General features: G+C 44.2%; 3 protein-coding genes and 1 long non-coding RNA gene across 4 annotated transcripts; 2 read left to right on the top strand and 2 right to left on the bottom strand.

Moving 5' to 3' along the window:
• The first annotated feature begins 6 nt into the window (after positions 1–6).
• Positions 7–6,868, top strand: arpp21 (cAMP-regulated phosphoprotein, 21). Its single transcript, XM_019874170.1, has 15 exons — positions 7–48; positions 322–460; positions 737–874; positions 980–1,079; positions 1,694–1,789; positions 1,882–1,919; positions 2,023–2,079; positions 2,550–2,752; positions 3,651–3,773; positions 3,856–3,980; positions 4,361–4,429; positions 4,505–4,684; positions 5,530–5,608; positions 5,884–5,945; positions 6,046–6,868. The coding sequence occupies exons 2-15, from the start codon at positions 408–410 to the stop codon at positions 6,145–6,147; spliced, it is 1,425 nt and encodes a 474-aa protein (XP_019729729.1). The 5' UTR covers positions 7–48; positions 322–407; the 3' UTR covers positions 6,148–6,868.
• A 171-nt stretch (positions 6,869–7,039) lies between these two features.
• LOC109518374 (uncharacterized) lies at positions 7,040–19,515 on the top strand. The gene is made up of 3 exons (XR_002168754.1): positions 7,040–7,286; positions 13,399–13,567; positions 19,417–19,515. It is a non-coding gene; the product is annotated as an uncharacterized LOC109518374 (long non-coding RNA).
• zftraf1 (zinc finger TRAF-type containing 1) lies at positions 8,323–17,852 on the bottom strand. The gene is made up of 6 exons (XM_019874171.1): positions 16,566–17,852; positions 13,515–13,609; positions 13,289–13,432; positions 12,375–12,586; positions 11,380–11,558; positions 8,323–10,548 (listed from the first exon to the last, which is right to left on the bottom strand). Exons 1-6 carry the CDS (start codon positions 16,830–16,832, stop codon positions 10,336–10,338), a joined length of 1,110 nt encoding a protein of 369 aa, XP_019729730.1. The 5' UTR covers positions 16,833–17,852; the 3' UTR covers positions 8,323–10,335.
• Positions 17,999–19,975, bottom strand: LOC109518370 (serine/threonine-protein kinase DCLK3-like). The gene is made up of 4 exons (XM_019874172.1): positions 19,414–19,975; positions 19,050–19,182; positions 18,817–18,984; positions 17,999–18,587 (listed from the first exon to the last, which is right to left on the bottom strand). Exons 1-4 carry the CDS (start codon positions 19,792–19,794, stop codon positions 18,370–18,372), a joined length of 900 nt encoding a protein of 299 aa, XP_019729731.1. The 5' UTR covers positions 19,795–19,975; the 3' UTR covers positions 17,999–18,369.
• Positions 19,976–20,288: the final 313 nt, after the last annotated feature.

Genomic DNA, 20,288 nt, shown 5'->3' with positions numbered 1-20,288 from the left:
CGTCCTGTCAGGAGGAGGAAGTGGAGAATGGCAGCACACTCTCGAAAGGTGAGTGCAGTCAGAAATGCGAAGGATGGAGTCCAACACAATATCGATGCTAGCGTCATTAGCCTGTCTATGACGTTTTGTATGCGTGTTAGCATCAAGCTAGCAGACATTCCTCCCCTCTTTCTTCCTTCCATCCCTCCTTATTCCCATTCCTCCCCCTCCTTTCCCGTCCTTCCATTGTTCCTTCCTCCCTCCGTCCCTCCCTTCAAATAAGCGCATTTGAAAAAAAAGAAAAAGTTTACCTATTAAGTGTTCTGTCGGCGCGCGTTGTAGAAAGCAGTGTGGAGTACCGCGACTCAACGGGTGTGGACCTTCACCGTTTCATCGTGGACACGCTGAACAGTAACCCCAGAGACCGCATGATGATGCTTAAGCTGGAGCAGGACATGGTCACCTTCATCACGGGAGAAAGGTACACACACACACACGCACACACACGCACACACACACACACACACACACACACACACACACACACACACACACACACACGGTACTGCACGTGTGTAAATGTGAAGGAGAGCGCGTCCTTGTGCGCTATCGAAATAATGATCCACACTTCAAAGTCTGCTCAAGATTGAAGACGCTCATTTATGTTTTGGGCAAACTTCAATGAAAGGTTTTTATATCTGCGGTATACTTGGCTCCCGTTTCTACTCCTCATCCTCCCCGGTTTATGTTTCTCCAGCACTTTCAAGAAGTTCCCGCACATGTCTTCGTACCACCGCATGCTGGTGCACCGCGTGGCCGCCTTCTTTGGCATGGAGCACAACGTGGACCAGACGGGAAAGTCGGTCATCATCAACCGCACCAGCAACACCCGGATGTAAACGCACGCCACTCGCCATCATCGCGCTTGTTTGTCCTCATCGTGTCGATTTGTGGAAGGTTTACGCAATCAACGCGGTTGGTGTTTGTTGTTCTTGTCCAGACCGGCGCAGCGTTTCGTGGATCAGGTTCAGGATGACAAAGCCGCGGAGATCCCACACTGGAAAAGCATTTTGAAACGTAACAGCAGCACAGATGAGCAGGTACGCTCTTATTTATTTTATTCGATTTATTAAATCTCTCTCTCCGGACTTCACGTTCTAACACGGTGTTTTTATTTTTGACTCAAGGCTCATCTTTGACATGAGAAAAAAGACAATAGCACAACATAAAACAAAAAAAATGTATATGCAGTGAACCTCAGTTTAGCGTAAATTTGTACATTTACCGGTTTAGTGAGACCATCGAGAAAACTTTTTTTTTTTTCGTTTTACTGCTCCTATACGCTTCAATCGCATTTGCATTTATATTGAGACACATAAAAAAAAATATTGCTGTCAAACTAAACGTAAAACAAAGGGAATGACATCTTTGCCTCACAAATGCCCTCCCGCTAGCTTAATAACGGAAAATGCAAATGACGGGCTAAAACCCAATAAACACCCACACGGCGCTCGCACAATGGATTGAATTCAAGCATTGATTAATTTTTAACATTCTATTTGTTCACTTCATAGGAGTAAATTTTTTATATAATTTATAAAATAGTACTATCGTACTTTTTTTTTTTTTAAATGGCACCTCCTTTCCTCTCACGGGGAAAAAGTTTTGATCGGCCTTTTTTTTTTTTTTCATTTTCGTTTTTTTTTTGCCTCAGACACGACGCCACACCTTGCGCGACAAGCAAAGCAAGTCTATGGAGGAGCGAGAGGAAGAGTATCAAAAAGTGCGAGAGAGAATCTTCAACCAGGAGGTGAGACGCCCGACTTCACTCACAATCACAAGAATACAATCTTTAACTCCTATTCTTCTTCTTCATTCTTTTTTTTTTTTTTTTTTAAACAGCCTCTCTGCACAAAAGAGAGTGGCCACATTGAGAGCAGGTAACCGCCCATGCCTTGTCTCCATGTCCTCGTTCACCTTAATCTCGTGACAATGGATCATTAACATAAATGTGTGTGTGTGCGTGTGTGTGTGTGTGTGTAGGCTCGCAGAGGAAGGCAACCCGTACGCCGAGACCCAGAGGAGAAGGCAGCTCTTCAGGTAGCACATTCATCATCTTAATTTGCATCGAGCGACTCACACACACACGGCGCACACACAGCGCACACACGCTCACTCGACTGCGCGCTGACTAATTGAAAGGAGCGCACGGTTGGCAATTAAGGACACGTTCACACTACAAGGCCCTCATTTTTAAAAGCCTACTTTTATTTTACAATGACTCGGCTCCCACTTAAACTCGGCAAACTTTACTCACTTAAATCAGTTCACGCTTACAAAAACACATCGTTGCCAGGCGTAAGAAATGAACCATCCGTGTGGCTGAATTACCACCACCACCAAAAATGGCCACTTTATGCTTCATGTTTCAATTGGGATGAAATTCAGGTCAAATGTAAATCAATATTGTGACGCAAAAGAACTTTGAAGATGTGGCTGTAGCATTGGATCCCTCCCCAACATGGCCGCCGTTCTTCCCCTACTAACGGCGTCCATCTTGTTGTCCACAGGGGCAGCCGTGACAGCTCCGGATCCAGCTGGACAGGCAGCAGCCGCCAAAGCAGCACCGAGACCGACTGTCGCTACGCCAATGAGCCCCGGCCGTGGAGCAGCACCGACTCGGATTCCTCCTCGTGCCAGTGGACCGCCACCGCTCCCAAGCCCCGCCCCCACCCGGCCGCCAATCCCGGCTGGGAGCCCCATGGCGCAGCAGGTGCAAGCCCGAGATGTTTTTTCACACTGTAAACACCTCCGACTTGTCGCTAACGCTGAATGCTAATCGCAATGTGCTGGTCGGCGTCTAATTAACAGCAGAAAGTCTTTGCCTTCGCGCCCGCGCTGCACATTTTTACACTTCCGCTCATCTTCGCAGCCTCAAAAATGAAACACATTTTTTGTCGTTGTTGTTGTTCATTTGTTGTTTTTTTGGGGGGGTTGAAAGTTACCCTCCACCGCAAAAAAATGGTGATACAAGCTCTTCATTTCATTAAACAGAAAATTTGGGTCATATTTGTCAATTTTCGAAATTGACGGGAAAAAAAAGTCTTCTGTGGACATAAGTGACATCATGCTAACGTGTAGCACATGCTAACGTGGTTCTCAAGCTTTGTTTGAAAATGTTTGAAAACAAACAGTTCTTAAACACTAAATGCAAATGTAAGTTAAATACAACTGAACTGTACTGTGCTGGATTTAAAAAAAATGTTTTAAATCACAACATTATGCACATTTTGAATTCATTGAATTCAGTGATTCATTACATACCACTAGAGGACGCACATGTACAAAAAAAATTTAACCAAGTTGAAAAGTAAACAAGGGCCTGTATTGGCCAACAGAAATTGGGTTTTGAACTCTACCAGAGAATAAAATGTTTCAGATTCAACCTTGTCGGATTCCTGCTTTTTCTTTCAAAAAAATTAATCACCAAAATATTGACAATTTTCATCTCGGAAAACATGATTTTTTTTTTTTTTTTGATACTGAAAAACGTCTCGCCTTAAAATTAGCTTGGGATGGGCGCCAGCTCCCCTTTAAATGAGAACAAGCATCTCAAAAATTAGATGCGGATGATATTGTGTGGTCGTAAATCTTTCCTTTCCCTCCACCAGGTTCCGTCTCTCTCTACAGGGTGTCCTCCGAGCAACCCGTCATGGCCGAGACCCCTGCCCACCCCGCTTACATCCTAGAGAACGGCATCCCACCGGGAAGCATCCTGGTCAACCCGCACACCGGTCGATACACAAACACACACGCACACACACATTAGCGACAAGGGCAGCCATTTTAAAAATCAAATGGCCACTGATGTTTCAGGACAGCCTTTCCTGAACCCTGATGGAAGCCCCGTGGTGTACAACCCGCCTGGTGCTCAGCAGCCAATCAGGAGCCAGATGCACGGAGCTCCGGCACAGCAGCCTACGCAGCAGCCTACACAGCAGGTAACACACACACACACACACACACACACACACACACACACACACACACACACACACACACACACACACACACACACACACACACACACGTACACACGTGCAGAAAGCTCAATGCCGTGTAAAGATAAGGAAAACATGAGGGTACATGCAGTAGATATAAAAAGTCTACACACCGCTGTTCAATTGCCAACCTTTTGTGATGCCTTTGTAAAAAGAAAAACTAAAGCAATGCAGCGCCTACTAGAACATCTGAACTTTAATACCAAAATGCAAATGAGTCTGAGATGATTGACGTGTGTGTGTGTGTGTGTGTGTGTGTGTGTGTGTGTGTGTGTGTGTGTGTGTGTGTGTGTGTGTGTGTGTGTGTGTGTGTCTCCCAGGTGTACTCATCCGTCTCATACACGGCCCCGCAGATGTTGCCCATGGCCCCTTCACAGCCATACCCCGCCGTACGTAGCAGGGCCCCACTTCCTGTTAGCGCCCCAACGCTAACTTCCTGTTCACGTTTGCCTCGTTTCCCGCAGATGGAAGACCTGTCGCAGCAGTTTGCCCACGTAGCTGTCAGCTGTCAATCGGCAGGGGAAGCCGCGCCCATTTGCCCTCCCGCCCAAGGCTACGTGTTCGCAGCCCCGCCACCGCCGTCCCATCCCCCTGTCGCCCCTCAAGTTCCCAACCCCCACAACTACTGCCAGCCCTCACCACAGGTAGGAAAGAACACACACATTAAATATTGGGGATGGGCGAGTACTGATACCAGGTATCGGTATCAAGTCGATACCAGCCACCGATACCCAAGACAAAAGAAAAAAAATTGACAATTGGTAATAATTGGTGCTACACTTTGGCAAATCATCGTCTGAGTCAGAAAGAAAGGTTTGGTTCACAATTTTTGTCCTTGTGTTAAATTAAATGTTATATATGAAAAGTACTAGCGCTATCGGTATTAGAGTATGCAAAGATTGAATACTCAGACTGGTATCGGTCTGGAAAAATAGAGGGGCATCCCAATTAAACCTACAAGATAATTAATAATGATAATTTTATTTTTTTTAAATCGTTAGATTCCATTAATAGAATGTTTATGTTCAACATTAAGCAGTAGAAAATAATTATGTTTAAAATAATCAAATATATATTTGAATCATTCATAAATAGTAAGCAATACAAAAACAATTAGTCATTAAAGATTAAACGAATAGATTAAATATCTATTCGTTGGTTATGTTCATAAATGAATATCTTAATGATTAAATGTTTACTTTAATTACAATTTTAAATGAATAAATTAATCGTTACAATCTCAAAAATAATTCAAAATAATTCTCATGAATATTCATCATAAAATGGAAAACGTTTGCAAATCAGTAGGTATAGCTTATATTGTCGTATTTTAATAGAATAATTTCTAGGACAATAAATATGAGATGTATGATCTAAGAATGTATTTTGTTCCGTTTTTCATGAACAAAAAAGACATTTATGGAAAAATTAAAGCCCACCCCCAAATAAACACATCACCGCTGCAGTTGAGTACGGTGCTCTGTTCTAGGTGCCTGCCTTCTACTACAGCCAGTATCCTACCTCAGCTCAACACCCGGTCAAAGCCGCCTCGCCAGGCTGCAGCGCAGGTAAATATATCACCCCAAAAAGCCCTTACTGAACCCCCCTCCCCCCCACCCCAAAATAACCAATGTCACGAGTAGTAGAGGAGGGGGCCGTTACACTGTCAGAGATGAAGTCCTGAGGGTCTCACAGTGAACCGGTCTCTTTTCCTGCTGCTCACACTCATCCGCACCGGAACATGCGTTGGTAAAAAAAAAAAAAAAAAAAGAGAAGAATTAATAAAAATTACTCAGCCCCACAAAAACTTCCCGTCACAATATTTTTTCTTTGTTGTCGCCAGGTTATGTCCCGCAGCAGCAGTCGTACACGGCCATGTCGCCGCACCACTGTAGCATTCTTCAGGTAAATGGCAACATCTACTCCTCCCCACAAAAAAAGTGCGAAAATATGACAAAACAGATTTTTTTTTTTTTTATCTTACTATGCCATTTGTTTTCCGCAGAGCGGGGTTTGTGTGTATCAACCCAGTAAACTCGGTGAGGCGGGATACTGCTGCATGGTGGCACCACCGAATCCCCACTGTGGTCCCGCCTGGACCACATAACATTGATGACACACACACACACACACACACACACACACACACACACACACACACACACACACACACACACACATACACGTATAAATTTTTCCCTACCGCATGTTAACACAAAGCACTCTCACATTAATGCACTGTACCAAAGCTTCATAGTACATCTATAAATTTATATCTACAGTATATAGAATTAAACACCAGGCTGCTGTATTGACTGCATAATTTATACTATACACAAAATTGAGTTTTATATTGATATGAAATGGTTATATATTGTGATTGATGCCAAAAAAACGCACTGTGTGTGAATATATTTAATAAACGCACATGGCAAAGTCCCGTTTGATGGATCCAGGTCAGTCTCTTTCGCGCCGCCGCGGCACGTGCAGTCTCATGATACAATTTTATTTTCCAATTATTCATATAAGAACGTTTTTTTTAAATCTGGATTTTCTTACTCAGGCTCTTCAGCGCCACCTACTGCCCAAAGAATGTAACTTCAAGCATTTTAAATATTCGCTTGTACAAATGGTGTTAAAAATTTCATCATGTCATAAAGTCTATCATTCAAGACAAAGAAAAAAATCATAACTAGGCGCTATTAGTGGCAAAAAAAATAAATCATGCCATAACCCTTTAAGCACCAACGTTCCAAAATTGCACAAAGCAACATTTACAGTCTGGCTGCATCTATCACCATATTCGAGCTAAAACCTTTTGAAATATTTTACAAAAAAAAAAAAAAACACTGCCGCCAAATAGGTTAAAATGTCCTTTTGGTGTAAAAAAAAAAGCCATATAAAGTCCCTATTGTATCAAAATATTTCAAAAATAGGGCCAATTGACGGCACAAAAATAAATAATAAATCACGTCTTGAAAAGGTGCTATCAACGTCAACAAAAAAGACGTCATAAAATAGCCTTATTGATGGCAAAAATAATTATTCATGTCAAATAAAAGGTCTCATGGATGGTAAAAAGTAATCATGCCGTGAAGAGTCAGATAAAAGTGCGCGTGTACATGTCGGAAGGCTTTGCAAACATTCTCTTTGGTTTCCGTTCGGAAGGGGATATCCTGCTCCGCTTCATTCTTGCTATGCCCGCCATTTTTGACCGGCGAACTTGGATCATCTCTCCAATTTGAGGTAAGTTATCCGAAGATAAAAACATTTACAGTCTTGTTTTGTATTTATATCGCTATCATTAGGAAGTAGAATGCAGATGACAAGTATTTTTTTTCAAGGAATTCGATGCTAATTCGCTTCAGGCGCCTACAATGTCGTTTTGGGGTCGCCAATAGAATGCTTCATCGAGATGGCTTCCAACATTCACACAGATTTAATTTCGTAAGTGCCACTCAAGTTAGTATCTGGTGGCATTAGAAAAACATGTCTAGTTACAAGAAGTAATTTCTGTCGATTGTTTTTTTCTGTAGAACTAAATGTGAAGGCAGCGTCCTCCCATAAAAAGTGAGCAGGTGTATCTTGATTGACTTCTGATAGTAACCAAATTTTTTTCAGTAAATGACAACTTAAAGAAATTCCTGAACAATAAAGCCATGTGTAGTAAAGCGTTTCGGTGTACGACCAAATACCGTAAGCCGTTTTTTTTAAAGAAAACCATGTATCGTAAAGAGTTTAAAAAAATAGTACGGTAAGGTGTTTTTTTTTTTTTTTAATTTAAACAACCATTTGTAGTCAGGCATTTTTTTAAACAACCACGAGTAGTCGTTGGGGAAAAAAAGACCCATGGTAAGGCAGATTTGTTTTTAATTTTAAATGACGAGGTATAGTGAGGGTTTAAAGAGTTTTTTTAAAAGAGCTTGTTTCCACTAACTCTGCCAGGTGAGTAGAAGCACGAGTGACTAAAGCCAAACCGTGGTAGGGTTATTTTTTGGGACCTGGATTTGAAACCTCTGCAAAAAACTGCCCAAATGACTTGTGTACCCTTTTGCCTTCACTCCAGCAATAACGCGCACATGTGATAATTCATTTTTCAAGTCGAGCTGATTCCTAGTTTAAGCCAATGAAACATATCCATCATCCTGGCCAGGCTTTAAAATTAAATTTGGATTTCATAACGCCGACACCATGCCTTCAATTATTCATGCGGCGGGGGCAATGGTAAAGCCAGCTTCACTCTCCATTTTTGTCCTGGATGACTTTCACACGAACCAGCAGGCAGGTTGATGAGCTTTAATATTAATCATAATAATAAAAGGCACATGTACAGCCAGAGTGAGATGAGCAAGTCCACAGCCTTTTTTTTTTTTTTTTGTCTTTATGAAAACACCCCCCAAAAATACAGCAGAGTTCAGGAGACATCTTCAATCTGCTTTACAGTAGATTCTATTCACATAACATCTGCTCCTTCATGAAAGTCCAATGTACTTTTAGCCCCTATCCAACTGAGCGGGGCACATTTCCTACTGTTGGCGAAGGTAGACAAATGCACATTCACGTCAGTTTTTTTTTTTCTTTCCACAAGGTTGGAAATGTCTCTGGCGAACAATTGGAACATTGAAATAAACGCTGACGTGAACGCAACATTCACCGCTTTCAAAAACACTCGGAATTGTTCGCTGCTCAGTGGGATAATGGCTTTTAGGTGGAGGACCCCCGCAACATCCCTTCAGTCACACACAAACACATGCACACACACTCGGGTTGTGAAAACATACATTTTTTTAACCTTTTTTTTTTTTTTTTAATAAACACACTTTACAGTGGAAAAAAATGTAGCAGATGCACAAAATCCTTTTCGACATGCCACTATTATTAAGCAAATTGCTTGTGAGAAAACGGGTGAAGAAAAATATCAAACAGGAAGAAAGCCAAATAACTTGCTAACAGAATGAAATACTTCTACCCCGAGAAAAATGCAAACAAAATACTTGAAACATGTTTTTAAGATCAACTATTTTTGAATTGACGATCAGAAGAAAAATTTTTTAACCATTTTGATGTTTTCTTTAATGGCACTAGTGACCCCTAATAATGTACCAGATGAACAATTTTCTTTTTTAAAACATTTGAAATATTTGAAACTGATGGCAAGAAAAAAAGGGATCCGTTTTGGAACACAGGTGAGAAAGCTGCCTTTTATTTTCATGCATTACTCACCAATAAAATGTTACAAATAATTTGTAAAAAAAACAAAAAAAACATGTTAAGCTATTTTTAGAGGCATTTCAACCGGCTTCGATAATGGATAGATGGATAAATTTGATAGTGGCAGAAGAAAAATTTACAGATGGGAAAGCTTTGGTGGTCGTAGCAGAATTCTTGAATACAGGTCATGTTTTTTTGGTGACATTTGGTTCTTTACCCTCCAAAATGTTGTCAATGCTTTTAAAAAAGATGCTGGCATGCCACTATTTTGATCAGAATTGAATTTAAAATGTGTCTAACCTAAAGACATTTTGCAAACATGATTAATTTGGCAAAAAAAAAAATAATAATAAGTAGGGTCTTTTTTTTAAAGTGTTTTACGACATTGTGTGAAAATATGGCCGAAACTGAAATTTGAAAAGAGGCAGGTGAGATTTTTTTTTTTTAATACACTCAAACAAAAATTATAAATGGACTAGATATTTTCACACCAAATTTTTTTTCCAGAGTATTTCAATGATTTAACTTGTGGTGAGAAAAATGGCTTGTTTATCTGGAGAAACTTAAAAGGTTATTGTCACACACACACACACGAACACACAAAATATGGGAGGCCTCAAAAGCAATGAATACATTATTATTTTTAAGTGTTGAACAGTATGGTTAAATATAAATAAAATAGGGAATCACGCAAGCACGCACCCAATCACACGTCACAGCTCAGTCGAGTCAACACTCGTTTTCACATTTAGACAACACGCGTGCACACACACACATGCGCGCGCGGGCGCGCATGATTGCTGTAGTGCGCATGTGTGCTACTTTTGGCTCTCGGGTGTGCGGGGTGTCCAACTGCTACACACTGACCACCTCAGGACCACAACCCCCCCCCCCCCAAGTCAATTGAGTTTCCAAAGGGGGTCTCCTCACTCGTGTTGTAGGAGGTAAATGGATTAGTAGTGTGTGTGTTTGTGTGTTTTGGGTGGGCGTGCGTGCGTGTTAAGAGGTATCAGTGGTTGAGTGGCGTCTGTCTGTCCCGTCTTCTCTTGTCGCTCCTCGTCGTGGTGGTTGTCGTCGGGTGTCGTTACTTTTGGACCTGGAATATGAAGAGGCGCAGGTTGATGTTTTTGGCGGCGAGCAGTTTGTTGCACTCAACAGAGTCGCAGATGGGCAGCAGCACGTAGTCGGTCTCGCTGTCGTCGTTGCTGAAGGCGTAGTGATGGATGACTGGCTTGATGCGCACGTCGTCGTACGGGCCCTTCAGCAGCAGGAAGGAGCACTCCAGCGCTGAGTTCACCTGGGCAAGGAGTTACCGTGATTATGATTTTTAAGATAATGCAGTTCGAATCCGGCTGCGGCCTTCCCCTGTGGAGTTTTTATGTTCTCCCGGCCTTGCATGGGTTTTCTCCGGGTACTCCGGTTTCCTCCCACATCCCAAAAACATGCATGGCAGGTTAATGGAACACTCGAAATTGTCTCGAGGTGTGAGTGTGAGCGCGAATGGTTGTCTATGTGTGCCCTGCAATTGGCTGGCAACCGGTTCAGGGTGTCCCCCGCCTACTCCCCGAAGACGGCTGGGATAGGCTACGGCACACCCGTGAGTGACCCCTCGTGAGGATAAGCGGATTAGAAAATGGATGGATGGATTATTATGCAGTCTGGAAAAGACTGCATGAGCTTCCTTTTATGCAAAGATGAGTTTTTAAGTTTTGATTCTGTCAAGCTGTAACCCCCCCCCAAAAAAAAGTCAACTTAGAGGGGAAAAAAAATTCTACAAACTGGTTAAAAAGAGACGAAAAAAACACCACACCCCTGAAACAAAAAATGTCAATTTAAAATATTCTTACATAAATGGACTAAAATAAACTAAAAATCCCCAAAACTTTGACTGAAAAATGTTCCAACTCAAACTTTTCCGCAGACTAAAACCTCCCAAATCCAAAACTTGTAGCACGCCGAGCGCTGGAATAAAAGAGTTACTTTGACTTGTCATAATAAAGACGAGCTTGGTGCCTTCAAATCGACCTTGAGAGGTCGCGTGAGCAGGTGTGAAAATGTTTTAATGATCCCGCTTTACGGCTTTATAAGCGGCAACGTGAATTTTTTTTTTTTCCCGTGACTGGCTCACCTTGCTCTTGAGGATGAGCTGGAAGGAGAGCGTGCGCTTGCATGACAAGTTGGGGTTGCGCTCCGAGTCGTTGACGCGCGCCTTCAGCACCCACGTCTGGTTGAGCACGGTGAAGCGCGGCGTCTCGTAGTACAACCGCGTGATGAAGTCGTCGGTGCGGTACGGCCTGAACTGCACCTCTGGCAAACGCAAACAGTTTTTCCTGACATTTTACAGCGAAACTCCTCTACAACGAAATCATGTTTGCAGCAAGAAGTTTTTCACAACCTGGGACTTTTCACTGTAGCAAATTTGATCTCAGACGTAAACACGAACACACACAAAAAATGTTTGTGTACTTTTAATTTTTATTCCAATAGTGCATAAGTATGAGCATACGCTTATTTGACACTTCATATAGCCAGCGTAGAAAGAAAAAACGGGAAAGAAATTGCGAAATTTACGATCAGCATTTACTTTCACTTAACATCAATTTCTTGCATAATGTCTCTTATTTTGTTTCTTCCATCTTTCATTTTGATCACTTTTACCCTGTCTTCAAGCGTTAAAGCTTTTCTTTCCTTCACTCCTTGGTATGCAAAGGTCCGTTTTGTCGCCATTTTAGCAATGCACCGTTCGTGCTGCGTCTGAAACAAATACTTCCTGTTCTACTGCGCATGTGTCAACCAGCGTGGCAGTTGCTGTTGCCGTTTCCGAAGGAAGCAGTAGAGGTCGCTGTGGCATGCTGAGGTTGGATTAGACTTTTGCGGAAGGCTTGTTTTCGTTGCAGTGAATCTCGTTGCGAAGATTTCGTATAACGGAACAGGGGGACTTTTCGTCACAGGGGGAGCAGAAAAGTGGGAATGGCTTTCATGCATGAACATTTTTTTCACACTAGAGGGTATGTAGGTTTCGTTGTAGAGGAGTTTCACTGTACCAATTAAGTTACATAAATAGCCCCCCAATTTTTTTTTTATCTTTCTTTGGAATCGAGCTGGCATGGGGCGGGGTCTTACCGGTGAAGCCGATCTTCTCGTAGCAGAGGAGGCTGAAGATGCTGTTGTAGAGCTGCATGTCCCTGCGGTGGCTCTGGTCCATCTCGCCCAGGATGCCCATCAGCTCTGTGCCCGTCTTGGTGGGATGCGAGCACTCGCCCTCGTGGGCCGGCATCTCGTGGAAGGGCCCCTGCCAAGGGCACCCGATGCGCTTGTATTTGCACACCGTCACCCTGGTCCCAAAAACAACCCCCCAAAAAAACGGGAAAGCAAGAAATATTGACTGTCACTGGAACAAAGTTGGTGCTGTCTGTGCCTTCCTCTCTCTCTCAGCCTGTCTCTCACTCTTGCCATCTGTGTATCTGTCTGTCTGACTCTTGAGTTTCATCTCTCTTGATCTATCTCTCATTGTCTTTCCTCTCCCCAAACTGTCTCACCACCTGTCTTGCTGTCTGTTTCCCTGACTCTGAATCTTGTCTCCCTCTCTCTGTCTCTCCCTCCACCTGTCTTGCTCTGTTTCTCTTACTCTGAATTCCCCCTCTCTCTGTTTCTCTGACTCTGAACTCTCTCTCTCTCTCTCTCTCTCCCTCGCTCTCTCTCTCTTTCTGTCTCTCTCTCTCTCCCTCCACCTGTCTTGCTGTGTTTCTCTGACTCTGAATTCTCTCTCTGTTTCTCTGACTCTGAACTCTCTCTCTCCCTCTCTCTCCTCTCTGTTTCTCTGACTCTGAACTCTCTCTCTCTCCCTCTCTCTCTCACTCTCTCTCTCTCTTTCTGTCTCTCTCTCTCTCTCTCTCTCTTTCTGTGTTTCTCTGACTCTGAATTCTCTCTCTGTTTCTCTGACTCTGAGCTCTCTCTCTCTCTCTCTCTCTCTGTCTCTCTCTCTCTCACACATCCCTTTTGTGTTTTTCCGCTGTCGCTTGCACGCCGGTTCTCACCTGTCCTGGCACTCGTCCTTCTGGTGTCTCTCCAGGCTGGACCTGGGGAACTGTTTAAGGCAGAACGTGCACTCTGTGGGCAGCTCGCTGACCGCCTTCTCCACCGCCAGGTTCCTGCAGCACAGGTTCTTGCTGATCTCGCACCTGCAACGGCGATCAGGATCAATGCGGTGACCCGCGAGCGCCGCAGAGCGCCCGGCCCGGCCCGGACTTTGCTCGGCTGTACCTGCAGTTGGGACACGTGGCCTGCTCCTCCTTGAGGCGAGAGTCAGCCAGCAGGTGAATGAAGCAGCCCGCGCACATCAGGTGACCGTTGGTACACTAGTGGGCAACGTGTCACGATAAGTCAAATGTCATTAATGGAGGGGCACAGCACAAAAAAAAAGAAAAAGACACATGGGGAGCAAAAACATATTTTCCACATAATGTAGATAGTTCAGGGGAGGAGGGGGAGTCATTCGAAAGACAAAAAAAAAAAAAAGAAAAAGACACATTGGGAGCAAAAACATGTTTTCCACATAATGTAGATAGTTAAGGGGAGGAGGGGGAGTCATTCGAAATTGATCAAGGACACATTTCTGGATTTAGTATGATGAAAATGTATATTTTAAAAAAACCTGTAGCATTAAAATAAATCGGTGGCTTTTTACATGTTTTTAATGGCTGTAAAAATGCACTTACGCCATATTTTTAGATATATATATATTTTTAATTCTATTTCAAAATAAAAACTACTAATTTTTTTTTCTGTCAATGTACCTCGTATTTTTTTAAAGGTACATTTTCAAAACTTTTAAAAAGTAGTGTCACTGGTAATCAAAAAATCTCAACACACTCTGATCTTTTTTTTTTGCACCACCCCCCTAGATTACTTTAAAAAATTATATTAATTGTATGTCCTTTTAAAAATTCTTATTGTTTGCTTTTAACCCCCAACTTTTTTCGAATTACTTAATTTTAAATGACAAAAGGAAAAAAAAAAGCATGGTTGTTGAAACCGTGCTTTTTTTTTTTTTCTCCCAGACTGAAGTAAATCAACGATGGACAATCGGGATCAGATCCATATTAAAGCAGGTTTAACGTTAGTTTGTATACACATGACATATTGAATCAACTTGCAGATCTCTGGGTCGTGAAGTGCTTGCTGGAAAAAGTGATTCTCCCAACTTTTCCTTTATAAAGATACTAAATTTTAACTGAGATTTTGCTGAGGATGTCTCATTAGTTTCGCTGTATCCGGCAAGTACTTAGCCTGTATGTGTGTTTCCTCAGTTTTAAGATATTGAGAAAAACATGAATGAATGTGAGGAAGTGCGTTCAAGAAATCTACAATTTTATTTTAGTCTTATCTTTTTCATTCGTCTGCATCTTTTTTTTTTTTTTTTTTCCCATCTGCATCTTGCTTTGACGGGAAATTTGGGATGAATGAATAGAGGTTTACACTGCATTGTAATTTTATTTTTAGTTTTTTTTTTTTGTCACCTCTAAATTTCATTTAGAGCAGTGAAACATGAGACGATGTCTCCCGGCTCGGGATCCCTCCGAAAGAGTTGTAAAGAAGTGGGGTGGGGAGAGGGAAGCTGCTGAAGCTGCTGCCTCTGCCACCCGATTCTGATCTTCACGCATGCGCAGAGATCTGCAAGTGGCTTATTGTAATCACCTTTAAGTTTTTTTTTTTCTTGCTTTTTCCCCCCCAAAAAGTACCTTTTTTAGTGTTTTGGTTTCAAAAACTATTTGGGCAACCATTTGGACATACAGGGGTATGTATGTGCACTACTCACATGAAGTTCGGGATATTTGGCTTTCGGGTGAAATTTATGGAAAACGTAAAAAAAAAAAACCCAAAAAAAAACAACACTACAGTGATATCGTGAAAGTAGGACATTTAAGTATAGGTATGCACTGGTGATTTCTCATCTCAATTGTGACAATTGTATTCACATTGGTGGGTACGTTTAACAAAAAAATGTCCATGTCTCAATAACTCGTCATGTGCCCTTGAGCGTCATTTAAAGGATGTCTCATGCTGATCACAAGTTGATTTATTGTCTGCCGAGGCGTGGCATCCCACTCTGGAGTTGAGTGGCATTCATCATCCGGGTTCTAAAGGCATTGTTCAACGATGTAGCGGGCAAAGGACGCCCACTGCTACATCTCTCTGTGACTCTTCCAGTCTCTCGGTATCCCTGTTGCAACTGCTGATGACTATCTGTGCCACTGTAAACTCAGCGGCAACTTTCATTTGAGAACGTCTTGTTTGAAGCCTCACAACAGCAAGGTGCTGTTGACCCATTGTTGGGTGTCGTCTGGGTCTCATGATGTCAAAATGTCAACAGCATGACGACGACTGTTGAAACAGCAGCTCTGATTGAACCGGGACATTTATTGGTTGATTCAAGGATCAAACACCTGTTGCGAATTTTGCCGTTTAGCTCCTCGTTAGAGAACCGCAACGTGTGCAAAAAGTACTGAAACATTTTAACAGTTGGACGTGTGCATTCAAAAGCTTTCGAGAAGGTCACATTAAGTTCACCTGTAAAGGTTTTAATGCATTTTAGCCTCATCCTGAAATTTCACCCAAAAGTCAAATGTCCTTAATTTTTTTGTGAGTAGTGTGTATATATTTCCAGGCTGAAATATTTAATGATCATGACATATTTAGGTCAAGTCAATTTTTGTTTAATGCATTTTGGATTAATTTTTAAGTTAATGTTTTTTTTTAATTTTTTTTATGCCATGTTGTCATGAGAATTGCAGATTTGATCCAGAGTGAAACAGGTTTGACGGCTTTGCTTCAAATATATACGAAAGCAGTTGTTTCAAATAGTGGTTTGGGCGATTGTGAATGATTGGGGGACTTTGTGAGGGCTTTATGGATTGAACTTCGCACTGCTTGTGCTTGCACGTTATATTAAATAGTGTATGCAAGTGTCGTGTGCAGGGCTACTACATGGTTGACATTGAGCAGGGGACAGGTTGGTGGCATTCAAGGGCAAGGTGGGGAAATGGTGGACTACTTTTATTTTGAAGGGTGTTGATGTTGGGGAAGTGACTTTGAGTTGAAGGTTATTTGAAGATCATGTCAGACTTTTGAGCAGTGGGCCTGACAAGAAGGGGGCAGGGTGTGTCAGTACAGTTTACTCTGGCCTGTGCGGTTTTATTTATGAATCCATGGAGCATCAGGTTGCCCCAATATTTTCAGAATTTTAGGGGGAATGCGTTTTTTTTCTGGGAGGTGTTGCAGGGAGGTGTTGGGGCATGTTTGTGACACGTTTACCTGATACACAGACGCCTTGGGCAAGTCTAGGCACACGGTGCAGCAGAGCACAGAGTACAGTCTCTCCTCCAGTTTGCCGGACTCCGCCTCGGGCACTTTGGTCTTCTTCTTGGGCGGCTCGTCCGAGTCCGCCTCGGGCCGTATTCCGACCTCCTCCTGCCCGACGAGCCCGGCCCCGGCCACAGCCACCTCGGCCGCCCCCGCCACCACTGCTGCCGACGAGCCACCGGGCGCGGACATCAAGTCATCGTCTTCCATGGCAGACATTCGAATTGTTCGAGAACTTGCTACGTACTTCCCCCCCTCCACCACAGATTGCTTCTATCTTAGGTGGTGGGCTAGCTTCGAGGCTAATTGACAGCTAGCTCGCTAGTCGGCTGCTAACACCCGGCCTCACGCTACGGCGTAATGCTAGCGCACTTGTTATTTTTAGGGGTAATTTTCAAGGTCTTATGCAAGTCACAACCGAGGTGAAGACAAAATGTCACCCACTGGGGAGGACTTACGGTGCGGCTAGTTAGTTGACACCGAGCCCGGAGCACGGCGCTCCGGTAGGGGGGGTGGGCAGCCAGAACAAAAACAACTCAGCTGTTTTCAAGGAGGGCGGGGGGAGCTCTCTCCCATCAAACGGCTCGGTTCGGCTACCCCAAGGTCCGGCGTGTCCGCTCCGGCGGCCCGAAATGTCTTTCCCGGTCCGCGGACGCTTGTTGTTGTTGTTGTTGGCTCGTCTCTCGGGCTCACACAGCCATCTTTGTTTTTCTCCCTGTCCGTTTCCCCTCTCTCTGTCTCTCGGAGTTTTCACCCTTTTACGACTCCGTGTCAGAATAGGACTTAGTGAGAAATAAACACAGTTTTTTTCGAACTATGTCAATGGCCGCCTTTCGTCCTCCACGCCTGATCGTGTCGAATCGGCGGACGGCGGAATGTTTTGCTGCGGCCACAGATGACTTGGGGGTATTTAAAGAGTTGGGGAGCGCGCATGCGCAATGGCCGCAGACGAAGCAAGAGGGCTTTGAAAGCTGCCCAAAGTTGTGTCAGCTGACTGCTCTTTAAAGACCTTTGAGAACTCGTCGGCGCCCACGTCGTTGCTCCAAGGCGCTTTGATGACTAACTGCTAACTACTGGATGGTAGATAAGTTAAAACAGCCCCCAACAAGCAGTTTACGGCTTGTGGTGATTTACATATTGCAGCGTTCTGCTTGTGCAGTCAGCTGCAAGTGGTCTGACTGGTTCTGGGAGACCCTCTACTGTATTATTATTCATGATTGATACAACCAGAAATACAAGATGCGTAAACAAAGGTTTGAATACTAAGCTTTTACCTATGCAGAGGGAAAAAAACCCCAATGTATATATGATTGTGATTTTTAGTTTAAATTTGGTTTGATGTAACATTTTATATACATGCCTTATTTAGAATCATGATAAACAACCACTTTTTGACCCCTTTATTACATTGTGTGTAAATAACAAAGCCATAAATACAAGGTGAGTGAACCAAGGCTTGAGAATATGTTGAACCTCCTTAAGGGGCAATGCCCTAGGGGCCTATTTGGAAAAAATGGAGGACGGCTGTTAAAGGTGCCAGCTTTCCAAGATGAGGATGCCCAATGCAACCCCCCCAGAGCGGACTGACATGCTTCTTATTTGTAATTCAGACTTTCTCCTCGGGCATTTGATTGTTAGCTGCATTGAAGTTGAAAGTAACTTGTTTTAGACACATCTCTTGTTTGAATGGGTTGCTCGTTGGAGTGTCGGAACTCTTCGGGTCTGAAGCCTGCCCGGCGCTTGAGAGCCTCACAGTTTATGGGTTTTCCCTCGGTGTAGTCTGGACCTTCTCTCTGTCTAGCGTTGCTGGTCTAGGTCGATGTTCCTCCGTCCTGGTCGTGTGGTGGCACTCCAGCACGTTCTGCTGGCAACTGGCCACCTTGGCCCTCAGCCAGGGATGCTGCAACGTGTTCTGTGCCGTCATCCTCGTGACAGGGTCGGACTGGATGAGGCCTGAAACCAGGCCTTTAGCTTCTGAACAACAAAATAAGTATCGGTATGGTTCAGTTGTATTTCAATTCAGTGGTACGCAAAAGGATCACTGCTAAAGTACAGTTCAGTTGTATTTAACTTTCAAGTCTAGTGGTACGCGGCTCACTATGCCAGTGTAGTTTGCCTTTTTTTTGAGCTTTTTTTTTTTTTGTCCATAAAATTGTGGTCGAACTCCAAATTGGAGCACTTTTGGTGTGTTCCAATCTCCTACCTTCTGAGATGGTGTCCCAATAGGGGGACAGGAAGTGCAAATGCCCCCGTTTGATGATCTCAAACAGCTCCTCCTGATCTCGATCCCGACTTCGAAAGGGGGCGAAGCCGCACAGAAGGATGTAGAGAATGACACCCAGCGCCCACATGTCCACCTCCACGCCGTATCCTGCCAGGTCACGTCAACCATGTTATTGAGAAATAGTTTCAGGAGGACTTTGGTGCAGCGCTAACCTGTCTCGGATAGAATCTCGGGTGCCACGTAAGTGGGCGTGCCGCAGATGGTGAAGACCGGCTCGCTCACGACCATGGCGAGGCCGAAGTCGGCCAGTTTTAGTCTGGTCATGCCAGGAACCGCGTGAACGATCTGAGGGAGCAAAGTCTGATTATCTATACCAATAATAGCAATTCAAAACCCAAAGACAACATAGTTATGTATTTTTTCAGAAGAAAATTAAACATATATATTATAATTTAGTGTCAGAAACCAGAGATGCACTTTATTGGTCTTCACCCACAACTCTTGATGCGAAATTGCGACACATATCAGATATGGTGTTTTGAATAATATTAATCGCGGATGTCTTTGGTGACTAACCAGCAGGTTCTCTGGTTTGACGTCCCGGTGGACCACGCTCCTGCGGTGGATGTATTTAAGCGCCTCACTCACATCGGCCACCATGACCGCTGTTTCGTCCTCACCGAAGCTGCCGCGTACGCTGATGGCCTCGAAGAGATCGCCCCCACTGGCAAGCTCCATGACCAGGTAAGCCCTTGCGGCCGTGCGGTGGTGGGCCAGTAGTCTGACGATGCGCGGGTGCCGCAGGCTGGCCAGAAGGCTCAGCTCGTTCTGCAGAATGTGCTCTCGGCCCAGCAGCTGCGAGCGCTCCACCATCTTGACGGCCAGCGGCCGGCCATCGGCGCGACGCCGGCACTCGCGCACCACCGCAAAGTTGCCATCCCCCAGGATGCGCGCCATTTCGTAGAGGCGATTCACGTCAGCCTCGGCGACCTCGCTGCCCTCCGAGCGAAGCGCCGAGAATTCACTCGAGATGGCAGGAAGGCTCTTTGAGTCTGTCAGTGAATCAAGGTTATTCGTGTTACCCTCTCTGATATTATCGCTGTCATGCGATTTAAAAAAAAAAAGTTTGATTAATTAATTAGGGTATGTAATTTAATTTCTTTTAGTTATTAAGGCCCCCCGCCCCCGCCGCCCCCCATGACCGCCGTTTCGTCCTCGCCGAAGCTGCCGCGTACGCTGATGGCCTCGAAGAGGTCGCCCCCGCTGGCAAGCTCCATGACCAGGTAAGCCCTTGCGGCCGTGCGATGGTGGGCCAGTAGCCTGATGATGCGCGGGTGCCGCAGACTGGCCAGAAGGCTCAGCTCGTTCTGCAGACTGTGCTCTCGGCCCAGCAGCTGCGAGCGCTCCACCATCTTGACGGCCAGCGTCCGGCCATCGGCGCCACGCCGGCA

The sequence above is a fragment of the Hippocampus comes genome, unplaced genomic scaffold (genome assembly GCF_001891065.2).
Source record: "Hippocampus comes isolate QL1 unplaced genomic scaffold, H_comes_QL1_v1.1 scaffold166, whole genome shotgun sequence".
Lineage (NCBI taxonomy): Eukaryota > Metazoa > Chordata > Actinopteri > Syngnathiformes > Syngnathidae > Hippocampus > Hippocampus comes.
The sequence above is the reverse complement of the archived record's forward strand: the minus strand, read 5'-3'. Positions and strand labels throughout refer to the sequence as shown.